This window comes from Ornithorhynchus anatinus, chromosome 1, assembly GCF_004115215.2.
Source record: "Ornithorhynchus anatinus isolate Pmale09 chromosome 1, mOrnAna1.pri.v4, whole genome shotgun sequence".
NCBI lineage: Eukaryota > Metazoa > Chordata > Mammalia > Monotremata > Ornithorhynchidae > Ornithorhynchus > Ornithorhynchus anatinus.
The window spans coordinates 63,673,970-63,690,457 of NC_041728.1; the positions used below are offsets into that span (position 1 = coordinate 63,673,970).

The 16,488-nt window shown below is 40.6% G+C and overlaps 1 protein-coding gene across 5 annotated transcripts in view; it reads right to left on the minus strand.

Moving 5' to 3' along the window:
• PPP1R13B (protein phosphatase 1 regulatory subunit 13B) overlaps positions 1-16,488 on the minus strand; it is a 94,299-nt gene that overhangs the window by 29,301 nt on the left and 48,510 nt on the right. For all 5 annotated transcript variants that reach the window (XM_029061842.2, XM_029061824.2, XM_029061798.2 and 2 more), the window contains exon 5: positions 3,755-3,856. In XM_029061842.2, the coding sequence (XP_028917675.1) occupies positions 3,755-3,856 (102 nt within the window). The remainder of the gene's footprint in view (positions 1-3,754; positions 3,857-16,488) is intronic.

Below are 16,488 nucleotides of genomic sequence, written 5' to 3' on the forward strand. Positions count from 1 at the left end.
CTTGTCCAAGGTCACATGGCAGGCAAGTGGCAGAATCGGGATTAGAACCGGGATTAATTTTGTTAATATCACCAAGATCCACCCTTTCCTCTCCATCCAAATGGCTATCTTACTGGTGCAGTCTCTCATAATATCCCGGCTGAATTATTGTGTCAGCCTTCTCTCTGATCTCCCTTCCTCCTATCTCTCCCCGCTCCAGTCTATTCTTCATTCTGCTACCCGGCTCATCTTCCTGCAGAAACGCTCTGGGCATGTCACTCCCCTCCTCAAAAACCTCCAGTGGTTGCCTATCGACCTCCACACGAAACAAAAACTTCTCACTCTAGGCTTCAAGGCTCTCCATCACCTCGCCCCCTCCTACCTCTCCTCCCTTCTCTCTTTCCACTGACCACCCCACACGCTCCGCTCCTCTGCCGCCCACCTCCTCACCATCCCCCGTGCTCACCTATCCCGTCAACCCCTGGTCCATGTCCTCCTGCTGTCCTGGAAAGCCCTCCCCCATCACCTCCGCCAAACTAACTCTCTTCCCCTCTTCAAAGCCCTACTGAGGGCTCACCTCCTCCAAAAGGCCTTCCCAGACTGAGACTGAGCTTCCCCTTTTCCCTCTATTCCCTCTGCTGCCTCTCTGCCCCCCCACCCTCCCCTCAGCTAAGTCCCTTTTCCCCCTTTCCCTCTGCTCCTCCCCCCTCCCTTCCCCTCCCCTCAGCACTGTGCTTATTTGCTCATTTGTATATATTATTTATTACCCTATTTATTTTGTTAGTTAGATACATCCCCTTGATTCTATTTATTGCTACTGTTTTTGTCTGTCTCCCCCGATTAGACTGTAAGCCCGTCAACGGGCAGGGACGGTCTCTATCTGTTTGCCAAGTTGTACATTCCAAGTGCTTAGTACAGTGCTCTGCACATAGTAAGCACTCAATAAATACTATTGAACCCAGGTCTTCTGGGTCCCAGCTCATGCTTTTTTCACTAGGCTACGCCGCTTCCCAGCTGGGTGAGGGCATCTTCGGCCCACGGGAGTTAGCCGCAGGAAAATAGGACGAAAGCACCTGGCAGTTAAGCCTAGGAAGGCTGGCGGCCCACTTCCTTGCCCTAGCCTTTAGAGGAGGCATCACTCTCTGGGGACCTAGGGAAGTTCCTGCATGATACTCCCCACTTTAGTCCTGGGGCAGCAGCAGCACCTTCAGCCCAGAGTGATGGGATGGGGCTGCTAGGGTGAAGGGAGGGACGGAGGAAGTTGGGCTCTACTTCTCTTTTTCTGCTGCTCGGACAGCGGGCTGAAGGGACAAAGAGCGTGCTGTGTGAGGGGCACACGTGTTTGTGAGTGTGAGGAGTCTGAGGGCACGTGAGCCCAAACGGCGTGTGCTACTCTGCCCCTAATCTTTCTCCATTTTGTCTCCGTCTCTCCCCTGTCTCCCCATTTCCTGTTTTTTTCTCCCGGTTAATCGTGGCCGACTCCCTCCGTGATCACGGATGCTCCACCCACTAATCTGCACGAAACAGATTGTTTTAAGCACCGTTTCCTCTTGTTCCATATAATGATAAAAACTAATTTTTACAAAGGATTTATTACGAATTGAGTGCTTTTAAAAAGTGCGGCTGGGAATGTGTATCTTCGTAAGAGGCCAGCCGCAGGAACCACAGGAATGAGTTTGACAAGCCTGTATGACAGGAAAGGGATGATGCATGTGGCTGAGCAGATGTGCTGAACAAATGTACAAGGGGAACCTTTAAAGGTACTGTATGTGCATATCAGGATCAAGATACTGACAATATTAGGATACAAAGAACTTCACTGTTTTCACATTTAGTTCATTAAATAACCGAGGAAAGGTCTTACCTAAAAAGAAGTTAATAGAATCCCGTGCTTTTATTTTAATGCTATTATCTTGTACAAAAGGCAGAACAATTTCATCTACATTCATTCTAACACATCTGTTAGCTTCCTCCAGCATTAATTTCCTGCTACTAGTGCCAGGTTTCCTGCTGTTGCAAAATGGCTCCCAAACCTCCATTACTCAATTTCCCAAAGGAAATGAACAATGACCAGCAGAGGATTTTAGACTGGAAAAGATAAGGAGATCTGCTCGTTGATAAGCTTCTGCTTCTTTAAATGACAACAGTTGCCCTGGACAAATAAGGAAGCGTTTCTTTTTGTCCAGCTCTGTTCCTTAAGACATAAACTTAGAGAATGATCCCTTCATTTATGTCTTCATGAAAGCAAAATGCTTCTTGTAATCCAAGGCATGAAATATGAAATGCATTTATGTTCCCTTCAATAAAGCTTTTCAATAACATTTTCAAAGCTGAAATGGAGGAAGATTAGGGGCAGAGCAACACACCCCACTGGGATTCACGTGCCCTAAGATCCCGTCACACTCACAGACCCGTCTGCCCCTCAGACAGCACACACTTTGATGTTGTTTCCTGAATTCTAATTTAAGGGCACTGTTGCCCAGAATTTGAGGGTAAAGAATTAAATACTCAAATGCATTCCAGAGTTTTGCACCTCATAAGTGCCTAGCAGGTTACTTTTTAAATTGACAATTTTCTAGATCGGTTTTGGCGGAGGCTGGGAGTGGATGCAGTAGTTTACAGTGAAATTTCACAGTTGAACAGCATTCATATTCTCTTCTCACAAATTCTATTATTAGAGAATAGAATGATCTTGATTGTTAGTCATCTAATTCTTTACTTTCCTAAAATCTTAAAATATTTCAAAGCCTAAACCCTTTCAGAATCATTTGATTAGAGAGGAACAAAAAGGGCTATTTTAAGTGGACTTTCACCTAATCCTCTTACACAAAAGAACATGTTTGGTTGATGAAAAAAATGTTTATATTAGAGGAGGGAATAAAAGACTCTGAAATTTGTTTATGGGGATCAGACAAGTTGAAAACTGGGATCCGAATGTTAGGACAGATTTACAGTAAGAAAAGTGTCTAATAAACCATTCATATTGTGATAGACCTTTTGGAGCTTAAGTCATGAATCAATTCCATTATTTCTTTGTTAACTAGCCTCTTATGCACTGTTTTGAAATTTCAGAAAGTTTTCGTGAAACCATCTAAGAAGAAAAATATTGCTAAATTGTTTAGAATGTGAACTTGCGGTTAAAATGGTAGCTCTCTTGCAATTTAACTGCTTTAACAAAATGACAAAAGCGACACATGACAACTTCCCTGGCTAGTATATGTTTCTTTTCCAACCATCTTTGCTACCAAGAACGTGCTGTTCAGTAGGGTCACGCTAAATGAAAGCCTTGTTTTCATGCAAAGTGAACCAAACAGCAAAAATGGAAGACTGGGCAGTAGTGTTTCATTTTCTTTTATTTGTTTCAATGCCAGTTGTATGCCCAGCTCTGAGCATGACAATGAAATCTCAGTCCCCGTCTTAGTGATTTACAGTAGTAACTAGTCAGGCAAACACCAAATGCACCAGCTGAGAAAACAGCTCAGAATGTAAAAGGATTTCCTAGACCAATATAGAGAGGGTACAATTCTTCTCCCGACTTCCCTCTTCGCATCACAAATTGAACCTTTATCTTCTACCTGAAAAAGTTAGTAGCTGTCTCAATTCTGACCTGCAGATGCCAAAGTAGTTAAACTCTCCGTGTCTCTGTGTATAATTTTTTCCCAACGGGGATGTTTTAAATATTTAAACACTGCCCTCTCATTTTGCACATGAACTGCAAGTAAAGGCATTAATTACAACTCCAGATTGTCACAAGACACAGTATCTGATATTTTACCTTGGCAACCAACATTTGCTGTTGATTTTCAATTTGCTGCTGTTGTCTGGCAGCCATATCTTGGAGTTCTGAGAGTGTAAGTTCAACCCGAGGATTTCCAACCTGCAGAATGAAAGAAACACCGTAAATAAACACATGTACATTTGTGGTTTTCTGGGGTTAGGTTCCAGTCATTAATTTTCTTATACGTGTTTCTTGGAAAGAGCTTTACTTAGTAAGAAAATGAGTTATCTTGCCAATTTCTGAATTTCGAATTCAAAGGAAACGTTAATATTGGGCTACAAAAAGCTGCGACTGTCAGGAGAGGTAATCTGACCTAGTAGAAAGAGCAGAGGATTGGGAGTCTACAGACATCGGTTCTAGTCCCAGGTCTGCTCTGGGATCTTGGGGCAAGTCACTTATGCTTTCTGTGCCCTGGTTTCCTCATCTGTAAAATGTCCATAAGATAATTATTATTATTGTTGTAATAATTAGTGGTATCGGTTAGGTGCTATGTGCCAGGCACTGTACTAAGTACTGGGGTAGATATAAGGTATCTACAGATACAGTCCTTGTCCCACATGGGGCTCACAGTCTTAATCCCCATTTTACAGCTGAGGTAATTGAGGCACAGAGAAGTGCAGTGATTTGTCCAAAATCACACAGCAGATAAGTGGCAGAGCTGGAATTAGAACCTAGGTTCTTCTGGCTCCAGGCCCACGCTCTGACCACTAGGCCCTGCTGCTTCCCACTGCTTCTCTCTCTTCTCAGCCTATGAATCCAGTGTGGGGCAAGGACAAGGTCTGATCTGATTATCCGATTTCTACTCCAGTATTAAGCACAGTGCTGTGACACATAGTAAACACTTAACAAATGCCCCTGTCACATTGATCAATACATTCTTGGAATTCCAGTACACAATTTGGGAAAATCTGAGAGTTAAGGGTTTGTTTACTTCAGGAAGTCAAAACATTGGCTAAAATGAGCTTTTAGGCTCAGTTAAGAGCTTTTATGTCTTTTAAAACTAATCAAATACAAAATGAAGTGACATTGGTGCTATAATAAACAAATGTCACAATAGTTGACTTTCATCATCTTTAACATTATGTTCACAAAAGTAACAAGCAAGAATCTTCCCCAACATAGCACTAAGGAGGCTAGATTATATTATATTTCCAATATACGCTGCCTTCTCCCAGATTAGGTTGAATTAGGTGGAATTTTGTTTTTAATCAATGACCTAAGGAAAATAGAGTGTGCACATCAAATTTAGAAAGAGCATAAGAAAAGGGCTGTGGGGGAGGGTAGCAGATAAAGGGGGAATCTGGGGTTTGCTTTCATTTTGGAAGACAGGAATACAATTTCATGTGTCGATGGTAATTGTTTTGAATGGTCCAACAAAAACAGAATAAAATCCAGTAAGGTCAGATGTAAGGTAATGCTCATAGGAACAACCATATACATATATGTATTGTGCTTAATACTGAAGTAGAAATCAGATAAGCAGATCAGACCCTGTCCTTGCCCCACACTGGATTCATAGGCTAAGAAGAAGAGAGAGGAGAAGCAGTGGTGCCTAGTGGTTAGAGCACGGGTCTGGAGCCAGAAGGACCTGGTTTCATACAAAACCACAGAACCTAGATCCAGGTTTCAATTTGTGGAATAACTGGTTAGGCAATAATATAGTCAACTGCAAGCCGAATCAGCTCCATTATTACCAACGCACTTTTGAGTTGCATCAACAAGATGCCACGCAAAGGTACTGTATGGAGTTTTGGCCACTGCTTAAAAAAAAATAAATTGGAGAAATTGGAAAGGCTTAGAGAACTACAAAAATGATTAAATACGTGGAAAATTAAAGGTGTGGAAAAATGTATATTTCATCAAAATGAGGGTTGTTTAACCTGAAGAAGAGAAAGTTTAGAAACAATATATGGAATGTTTTTATAAATATAGTTTATAGGTGAAAATGAGTTTATGTTTCAGAGAATAGAGTTTGGTTGGGCATACCTTCTACTGAAACACAATGTGGAATCTCCAACCGTGAAGATCTAGGATACTACAACTTATGACCATTTTTAACAGATTATGCCATGTAAAAAGCTAGACTCAAAAAAAATCAAATCACCTGGAATTTATTTTATATAAACCATAAATAGTTGACTTAAAAATCCTGTCATTTGGTGAGGGAATTATTGTGTTCTTTATTAAATATAAAAGCAAACCCTGATATACTGAAATAGAAAAGACGACATGGATGTCTGCCAAATAAAATGATCCAGGCCAAACACTCTGGGTAGCCAAGGAGGCCACACCCTCCCCTGATTGGAGAAACTGAGGTTTGGGCACGGCTAACCTGTTTCTCTTACCGGTCCCATTTGAATCGCCTCAGAAACCCATACACTTGATGCTCCCACTTAATGTATTCAAATTTATGTCTATTAATCAATCTGCTCATTTGACTGCAATTCCATTTATTTATATTGATGCCTGCTTATTGTATTGATGTCTGTCTCACCCCCTCTAGACTGTGAGCCTGTTCTAGGCAGGGATTGTCTCTCTTTATTGCTGGGTTGGACTTTCCAAGTGCTTAGTACTGTAGTCTACACACAGAAAACGCTCAATAAATCTGATTGAATGAATGAATGAAGCTCTTTGAGGGTTGAGACCATGTCTTTTACTTTCAATGTATCTTCCTAAGAACCGCCAGCTGGGGGATTTTAAGCTGCTGCTGCGGCTGGGTGTTCGCTGTGGCCCTCTCTCCACAGGGTGGCTGTGCGACTTCTTCAGCATGGCATCTCTGAAGTTCTATTCCCGGTGTGCCCAACACACCACCAGCTGCCTGGACTTAACCCACTGCTGATCGCGCCCAGCACATCTCCCCCTACCAGACGGACACGCGACTTCCGTGGAATCTGCCCCTCACCACATTTCCATCATTCAATTGCATTTACCGAGTGCTTACTGTGTGCACAGCACTGTACTAAGCACTTGGGAGGGGACAGTACAACGATAAACATGCACATTCGCTGCTCACAATGAGCTTACGAGTCATGACTCCCAGGGGTCATGATGTCCTCCTCTACCAGATCCCTATGCTCCCCTCTTGGGATTTATATTTATATTAATGTCTGCCTCTCCTTCTAGACAGTAAGCTCCGTATGGGCAGGGAATATTTCTGTTTATTGTTACAGTGCACTCTCCCAAGTGCTTAGTAGAGTGCTGTGCACCCAGTAAGCACTCAGTAAATATGACAGACTAACTAGGATCCTGCATCAGCTCTCATCACCGAGGAGCCTCCATCCCAACCTGCTTTCCACCACTGCCCTGGCAGGAGAGAGAGCAACCGCAGCCTGAAGCCACCTCTTCAAAAATGCGGACTCTGAGTCAGGAGGAGCCTGAAATTCTGTTTCTCTAGGCACAGCACCCTTCTGATCTCTGTTTTTATTTTGAGCTTCTGTCCATGTCTTTATGATGGATTGGTTGATGTCTTACTGTTTTGTTTCATCTCTCCCTTTGTGTCTGTCACCAATCACTTCTCCCCCTTATTATTAGATTTTAAGCCCCATGAGGGACAGGGACTAATTCTCACCTGTGTATTGTTTCTCAGCATTTAGTTTGGTGCTCTGCACACAATGTCTAATACATACTATTACTACTACCTAGCACAATGTTTCACACACTTACCAGGGCAACTTAGCCCAATTCCTGACCACATATATGCCACCACAGACAACTAACTGGTCCTGGGGTTCACTCAGAGAATCCTGGATTCTCATTTTTGGAAACTAGACACAAGTTTAATCTGTTTTGAGCTCTTTACTGCAGGTTGTCTTGGAATAAGTGACTGTTGCCAAAACTGGGACCAATCAGCTCCCAAACTGGCTTGGTTTCACTCAGTATATTGAGGTCCTCGTTAACAACCTCATTCTATCAGGGATACACCTATATTTACTGAACACTGTCCTATAACATTAACACTTAGAGAAGATGAAGCTGCCCTCTATCCTGGATGCCCAAGTTGGGAAATCTGGAATCATCTCTGGCTTTGAAAGGAAAGGAAGGGAAAGGGGAGGAAGGAAGAAGGAAGAAAGAAAACACCAACTCAACAAGCTGCTTATAGTGTGGTGTTTTGAAGACGATTTATTACATTGGAACTTGCTTCCAATCCTTGGAACCATGATTTGATGGTGTCTTGTATCCCTTATTTCAGTATATCATGGTTTCATTTGCCTCTTGAAAAGCTTTAAAAAGCTCTCAAGAGTCAGATTTGTGGGTTGCAGTGTAAACCTAATCTAATCCTTCCCCAGTTTAGGTTTATCTTGCCATTTGTGGAGCCAATGAACCTCATGGACAGTTTTCAGTGTACTGTGGCCTTCAGGTGATCCTGGTCCCTTCGACAGTATAGCCCACAGTAGGATAAAATAATTGAGGAGGATGAAGGAACCCAGATGTTCTCTTGCCTTTGCTTCCCCTTGTCGAAACTGGAATAATATTAATGGTATTTGTTAAGTGCTTACTACGTACCCATCACTCTACTAAACGCTGGAGTAGATAAAAGATAATCCAGTTGGACACAATCCCTTTCCCACCTGGGGCTCAAAGTCTAAAGCAGGAAGGAATAAGATTTAATCCCCATTTTACAGATGAGGAAATTGAGGCAGAGAGAAATTAATTTGCCCAAGGTCACGCAGCAGACAAGTGGCAGAGCTGGGATTAGACCCCAGGTCCTGCCTCCCAGGCCTGTTCTTCTTGCCTGAGGACACACGTGAAGAGCTTGTCTGAATCTCATTTCTAGCCCTGGCCCAGGTCCAGAGTGGCCAACACACCACGTCAGATAATAGGAACAAGCGTTCAGTATTTGGGGGCAAGAGTTAACCATGGCATATTTTAACCTGCAGTATTATCAACCGTGCCACGGCGGGTTTACCAAATCAACTCTCTTTTTTGGACTGCAGAAAAAAATCAATATTTCTGTTTGGCGAAAGAGTCTGTCCGGGAGTTTAGAGACCATGTTTATAATTTATCTTCTAATAATGTGGAAAAGATTCCTACAAGTAAATATAGCTTTTCTAAAATACATCTCATTTATTCTCTGCATCTGTAGTCTGCAATTACAGAGAAAAGGTTATTGGACAATTTGGCAAATTCTCTATAGTGAGAAATGAATGATTGTCTATTTTAACAAGACATTTTCACATGTGTGAATCACACAACCTTTTACATCAGCCACTACCAGAAAAACCCAACAATAAACATGTAAACTTAATCAAAATCAGCAGATACACGCTTCACTTAAAATGTCCCACAAGAAAAACATTACCAAAACATTTCCCAGCAGACAAGCCCTCCCTTAACTCTCTCATCTATTGTCATCTAAAACTTTCACAATTCTCTAAGAGCTGAACCCATTCTGATTTAACCTGCCATTCCATAACTGCAGTTTCCTTTCCCCTCACAACTGGAACAGAGCCCATCAGAGAAGATAGCTTGCTAACTTGACGGAGCCTCAGAGAAGGAGAGATTAGCCACATCAAAACATCAAATAAATGAGCAGAAGCATCATTCCCGGTTTTCTCTTAGGCAAAGAGTCAGTCTGCTGAAATACATGAGAGGTAGAAACTTTGCAATAATCTAAAAAATCATTTTAACTCTCCCAGATACAAGTTGCAGCAAACCTTGCCTGGCTTGGATAAGCCTCGTTAGTCACAAACAAACTCATAAATAATCCACATGGAAAAGAAAATCATTCTCGCCCACAAGTGATTGATGATCCCTGGAGGAGTCACATAGGAATCAGTATTTCTAATGAAGTTATCAGTGGTGCACTGAATCCTAATTTCCAATCAAATTATTTCAATTGGCAACAGTCATGGTAGCTCCATCCTTCAGCTGCTGTCACTCTCCTTACACTATAACCTCCAGCCTGTCTCTGTTAACAACTAAAATATCCATCCTGATTTTCTCCACACCTCTTTATGACATCATTGTTTTTAACCACAAATGACACCCAGCAAATGTTTAATCTTCCATACTGTCATGTATTATTGTGCTACCGGATAAACTCAGGGAAACTGTTTTGCTAAATTCTAGCATTCCTATATTGCTTCTTCAGGGGCCTGGTATGCCACACCTGATTATTTACATTCTTATTTTGTGCTGGCAGTGGGCTTTTAAAGACAAAGAAGGTATCTATTATATAATTAAGGATCTTCATGAAAAATTTATTTTATTCTACTTAGATGTACTTATGTTATTACTTGTATTCAATTAGGAAACCTTTTACAGAAAAGTTCATCTTCAAAACAGTCTTTTAAAGCTTAAAATGTACATGTTGCCATATTTTACAATAAGCTGTAACTTAAGACATCTGCTCTAATAAGACTGACATTTTACCTCCTGTGCATTTATTTCAAATCATTATCATCTCCTGGAACTTTAGCCGTATCAGCTATAAACCAATGTCTAGCCTATTAATTGAACAGTTCAAAGTCCTTATACTTTAAACCTCAACGTGCAATCCTCAACTATTTATGGCACCTGTCTTCCAATACTCCCAAATATACGGCTTGAGAATGTTTTCCTGCTACGGCTCCACTTACCTTTGACCTACCAGGCTTTTTATTTCCTGGTTTCAGTTCATTTCTGTTCCTCAAATCACTCAGCCTAAATATACTGTATCCTTCCTGTTTCCATTCTCTCAGACTGGGTCACCCTGCGTTGCACTACTTCCACCCAAGCAAGCTGGGCACATTTTTGGGATGCCAAGCTTCTGGGTAGAGTTTCCCGTGGCGTCCGGCAAGGGCTTACTGACAGGTCACTTGACAATAACCAGAAGCCCTCTAGGGCAGGCAGTCATACTCCAGTTTCTCCTGATTCCTACTGGCTTGCTTTGGCTGAGAATGACTGGCATTTGCCTCAGGTGCTAGAGGCTCTGATGGAGGAGGAATGTTTGCAGCTAGACTCCTCCTTCTGACAGAGGTCAGTGACTAAAACAGAACAATTTTCACAGGGACTACCATGCACTTTGGCTGGGACACAATTTTTTTTGACAGTTCGGAAAAAATCGCTCAAAATGTCTTTAGCATAGTAACCATTATAAAGGGAAAAAAAACTTCCTTGAAATCTTTCATTACTCTATTCATAAAATTTTCCATTTACAATGTCCAGATGTATGAAGAGGAAACTATTTTAGCAGGATGACTGGATTGATTCTCCAAAGGGTGAGGGAGATGAGTGCAGTATTCCTTTCAGAACCTCACTGAATCTACTAGTTCCTTTCAATTTGGCCTGAAAACCATATGTCAAAAGAAGGGGTATTCAAAATAAGGATCTTCCTCTCAACCTTCCTCTTTTTGAAATGGAGTATTTCAAGTTTAAATAGGATTAATCTCATTTGGATCATCTTCTACTTCAAATGGGAGGCTATTGGCTAATGTTAGAACAATTTGGAAGAGCAACGCATAACCATCCCACTATAAAATAAAAATAACTTTTTTTTTAGGAACTAAACCACTATCTGTTGATCCTTAAAAAGGGAACATTTTCTTTTTCCAATTTTGGGCAAGTCACTTAACTTCTTTGTGCCTCAGCTACCTCATCTGTGAAATGGGGATTGAGAATCTGACCTACATATGGGACTGGGACTGTGTCTAACCCAATTTGCTTGTATCTACCCCAGCTCTAAGTACAGTGGCTGGCACACAGAAAGTGCTTAACAAATACTACAATTATCATTATTATTATAACTGCCTTATGTTTGCTTCATTAAGTTGGAAAATGGCTCTTAAGACCCAACGAGCCAGTTTTAATCTGCATGAAACTGAAAAAGCTGAAGAAACAGGGGAAAACACAAAATTATTGGAAGTAATAAAATATACAGTAATTAGAGGGTATTTGCCAAAGGAAAAGGAAAACAGTGCCTACAACAATCTCCACAGGTCTTGCTGATTTAATGAAGCCTTTCCATTTTTTAAATCACATGCTAAACTTCTTGGAGTAAACTTTCCAAATATCTAAAATGGGCAACAAGTATAACTAACCAAAGCCATTTAACTTGGCCTACATCTTGACTTGAAAAACTTCCAGGAAATCCACCTATTGTTCAGTCCCAACACCAAGGTATGAAAGCAGATTTAGATCAGCATATAGACTAGGAAACCATGAAAGTGGGAGTGGAAATGTCATCTATAAGTGTGTACAATGTACAGTGCGCTGTACTAAGCCCTGGATAAGCCCTAATATAAAGATACTTCATATTCATTCTGTGAACTTCAGGGCATGCACAATCTATAGAGCGGAATCAGGCACACAAGGACAGAATAGCAGGGTGAATTTATCAAAACAACAATGTGGAGAGAAATATTCAGGCTCCTCACAGCCTAATCTAAACTGGGGCAACCTCCCCCTTAATCTAAATTCTGGATCACAGAGCTGCACTTTGAATCCAAACTCAATTACTGCAGGAAACATTTCTCCCCTCTGATGGCAGCTGGGAAGGAAGGGGGATACCACAATAATCAAGCATCCCCCATACACACCCCAAGCCCCCGAAGATATGAGAGCTCCAGGCAAGTAGCTCTGGCTTCCTTTCAATGTTCCCAATTTCTTCATTTTCTTTAAATGTCCTTTAGCAATTTACAAAGATAAAGCTCAACAATTGTTGCAGGCTAGCAGAAATCCATGAACTAATGAGCTTCGAAAAGTACAGCTAAACATTAACTCATCAGCATAGGAGAGGAAATATTAAGACAATTTATGGGCATCACTTCCAGCAATAAAAAGTAATCACTTGCAGAAAACTTAGTAGGAGAGTTGAGCATAAATGAAATGATTTAAAAGGTATTGCTTTTGCTTTTACGAGCAGAAAGATATGAATGCCAACCTCTTAAAATAAAAATGACTGAACATGGTTGTTCAAAACACTGAGAAATAAGTTTACAAGTCCCATGCATTTTGATTTTTAAAAAGCAGTATGATTTGCAGAAAAGTTACTTCTAAAAACTCAAGCTCATTTATCATTGTAATCTTCCATCCCTACTAATCAGGAGTCATGAGTCATTAAACTGTTAAAACAAACACTGAAAGAATTTTTGAAAACTAACCTATCAGAATTGGATTTTCTGGGTATTAACAAGAAACAACAATCCACGTAATACTTAACTCTATTACATTTAAAAAGATTTCATTAAAGGTCTCTTGGATGATACGGTTTTATAGCAAATGTACCTAATTTCCCTTAGGTAATGCTTTAAAAGCCATGTGTGAGGCAGTGATGTAACCCCGTAAAAGGGAAAAACATATAATAAAGATTTCAAAAGTAAACAAAAATGCACTGGTAGCCTTTGATTGTGGGTTGTTGTGCAACTTAGACATACGCATCTCTAATTCTACGCCTATAATCAGTGGTTTTTCAGGTTTTTAAACTGACCAGAGATTAGAAAGAGTTCTGGGGTGAAGCACTAATCAAATGTACAACCATTAGCCTATGTTTTGTGAATTTCCAAGCCACTGTGACCATAATGACAAATACTGAGAACTTCTTTAATAAATGCAATGAACTCACTTCTTCTAAAAATCACCACCAAAAAACCTTGAAAAGGATTTAGGAATCACCCGCTGGCTACTTTCCCTTCAGTGTGTAAAAGAATGTACCTTTATTTCATTCTTTTGGCCAGTGGTTGTAAACCTTCACACTGCTTCTGTTTCCCAATCATTCTCTCCTCACAGAATTTCAGTTGCCATGCCAACAAATATTTTCACCAATCTAATATGGCAAATATAAAAATACCTTGAACTTAATTGCATATAGGTTTAACCTCTCAACAACAAATGAGATTTTTACACTAAATACAGCTTTTTCAATCCTGAACTAATATGAAAAGCACTCCCTCCGCATTCCTCAGTAATCACCGAACAGAAAAGGCTAGTGGATTTTGCCAGCAGTGACAGACCTAATCGTGATTAGATCAAGTCAGCTGTCAACTCTAATCATCTTGATATATTGTCCCCTAGTATTCAATAGAAACTGCTGAAAAGTGTTTTACAGTATTTTACGTTTGGCTTGAAAAGGGGGGGGCGGTTAACCAAAAGATTAGTAAATAAAAATATACAGTTCCAGCTGTTTGCTACTCAGTGCAAAATTGTGAGACTCTCAGTGTGAAAGTTATTTTTTATTCCCTTCCGTCTGCAGCACTGCCGCGGTCACTTTCATGGATAGTCAGTATTTTGTGAACTGCCTCTACCTAGCTGGAAAAAATTCTTATTGTTCAACAAATTCACTAAAATCAACTCCATAAATGTAAAACTCTTTCATCCTGGTATCTCTGGAGAATTTATCCATGCCTTGCATTCAAAACATGATTCCTACTAGGAAATATTTCGCCATGTCCACCCACTCAATTAATGCATATCAGAAGCACCTATTTTTACCTTGCTTGTTTTCATGCTTATTACCCGGCCGAATGGGCTGGAAAACTTCAAGTAGAAAGGAAGTCTTTGGAAAAGAAAAACTCACAGGCTGATAAATTAACTCTTTCTTTAAACAGTCTATAAACTCTTTCTCCAGGACTTCATAGGCTATGAAATGAGTCACTGGAAGAGTCACTTAATTCTACATCAAGACACTCCTATGTTTTTTAGGACTTCAGTAACATACAGCACTGTAAGGGGGACACAGCCTCATGTGGAATAGAAATCAGGGCCATCAGATAAGGCCCAAAGAGGGGTCCCACCAATAATGCTTCTGGCCCATTTTAGAATGATGCCAAAGTAGAAACAGCATCGAGCCCTGAGTAGAAAGCTAGTGTGTTGCGTTGTTTTGTGTGTGGTTAAGCTTGTTGTTAATTCCCTTTAAGGTTTCACTGGCTTATGGTTGATAGATTTTTCCAACCTTGATTTCCATAGACAGATGACATTTCCAGTAGCAGCTGAAGTAGTCTGAAGAAAAACAGAACACTGGAATATGATTTAATATTAAAAAAAAAAACCATCCTAAATGCTTCAAAAGCAAGCAACCCTTTTTAAGTAAAACCTGACCAAAGACAAGAAAGAAAGGCAGCTCAGGAAGGAATCCTCCTAGACTTCAGAGCATGTTATTCTATTTTTGATATTTCTGCTGTAGCAGACATTTTTATTTCAGGATATCTGATGCCAAGGATAATCTATGTCTTTTCACTCAAATACAAATACAGCTAAGAACAGAAATAAATTGTGTACATTCAACCTTTCAAACTGCCCCGTCATTTTGAAAGCTGGTTTAATAGTCAACTCTAAGTTCCCTGCTGATTATTCAATAGATCAGAGGGTCTAGAAAAATGTACGAAAACGTTATCAGTTTAAATAAATGTCTAGACCCCTTTGTATGCCAAATTCAGAGAGTTCCAGGGAGGCTTATTAAAGTGTTTTTTTTAAACTCTCATTTTCCACTCTAAGCTGCCACACAGCTGAAGACCACTCATCCCCCTTCAGAAAAGCACAGTGTTAGGACACAAGAAAGCATAAGTGCTACTTTATCAAATTACGGAGAATCATAAAGCCAATAAGGATGATCTTTACTAACATTCTAAGTTCAATGTTACAGTGTAAAATAATATATGCAGAGCACAAGCTATGTCAAGAAGCCTATAAAATGTTCTCTATTATACACATTTGATTTACAAAGTTTCAGTTCATTTTAATTCAACATGCCTATTTTTAAAGTAATATGTCACCAACTTAATTGTTTAATTAATATTTTGAAAGCTTTTGCCCTTCAAATACTGTTTGCATGGAGGCTAAGACATTCTCTCAGATGAAAGACCTGACTGTCCACACCTTTATTACTAGAGTCCTGTAGCACTACATTTCTGGATTCTTATCAGGTGTTTGCTTTTTTTTTTATGCACACCTACATTTCTCAGTCCAGTCATCTCATTTTTTCTTTTTTAAAGTGATTTAGCAAGCGCTTATTATACTTATGGTTCTAAGCACTGGGCTAGATACCAAATATTCAGATTGGACACAGTCCCTGTCCCATTTGGGGTACACAATCCTTCCAACCATACACTGCATCTCATTACATCCATCAGCTTTCAGACCACAACCATGAGCCACAAGAAGCAGGAGGGATACTGGGGCAGAGGCAGAGACAGAGCACGCCTCGGAAGATCAAGGGATCTGTTCTGCCACCTGTGAATGCAAGAAGACAGGTGCTAGCGGGGAGACATGCTTTATTGGATAGGGAGAGTGGAAGGCGTAAAGTGCTTTAAATTTTAGCCCCTGTGCCAAATCACTCCCCACACTCACATTCTGCTGGCCACAAATGCCACCATTGGCAAATGGTAGGTAATAGAAACAGCTTGAGGGCCTCTTCGGTAGGAAAATGGAGAGAAGCAGAAAGCAAGGGGTAGTGAAGTCTCTAAGTTCAACATATGTTAAATGATCTCTCACTTGGCATGCTCACATGTACCTGGCATATTGCACAAAGATATGTTTTTCCATGGAAAATTCCATTTTAGGCACAAATCCCCATGGGAGAAAAATAACATTAACCGTTAGAGATGATGCTCACCACAAGAGGCTGAACAGAGCCACGAAGCTGGACAATTCCACCCATTTTTTTGAGGTATATCACTGCAGTGTATCACTGATGCCCCTGGTTCAACCATACCAAGTCCCCTAGAAGTTCAGTCAGTAACCTTGGCTGCAAAAATGACCTACTCTTAGTGACCCAAAGGGAAAGCAAGGTATGCATCCACTACCCTGCATCTTGGCCT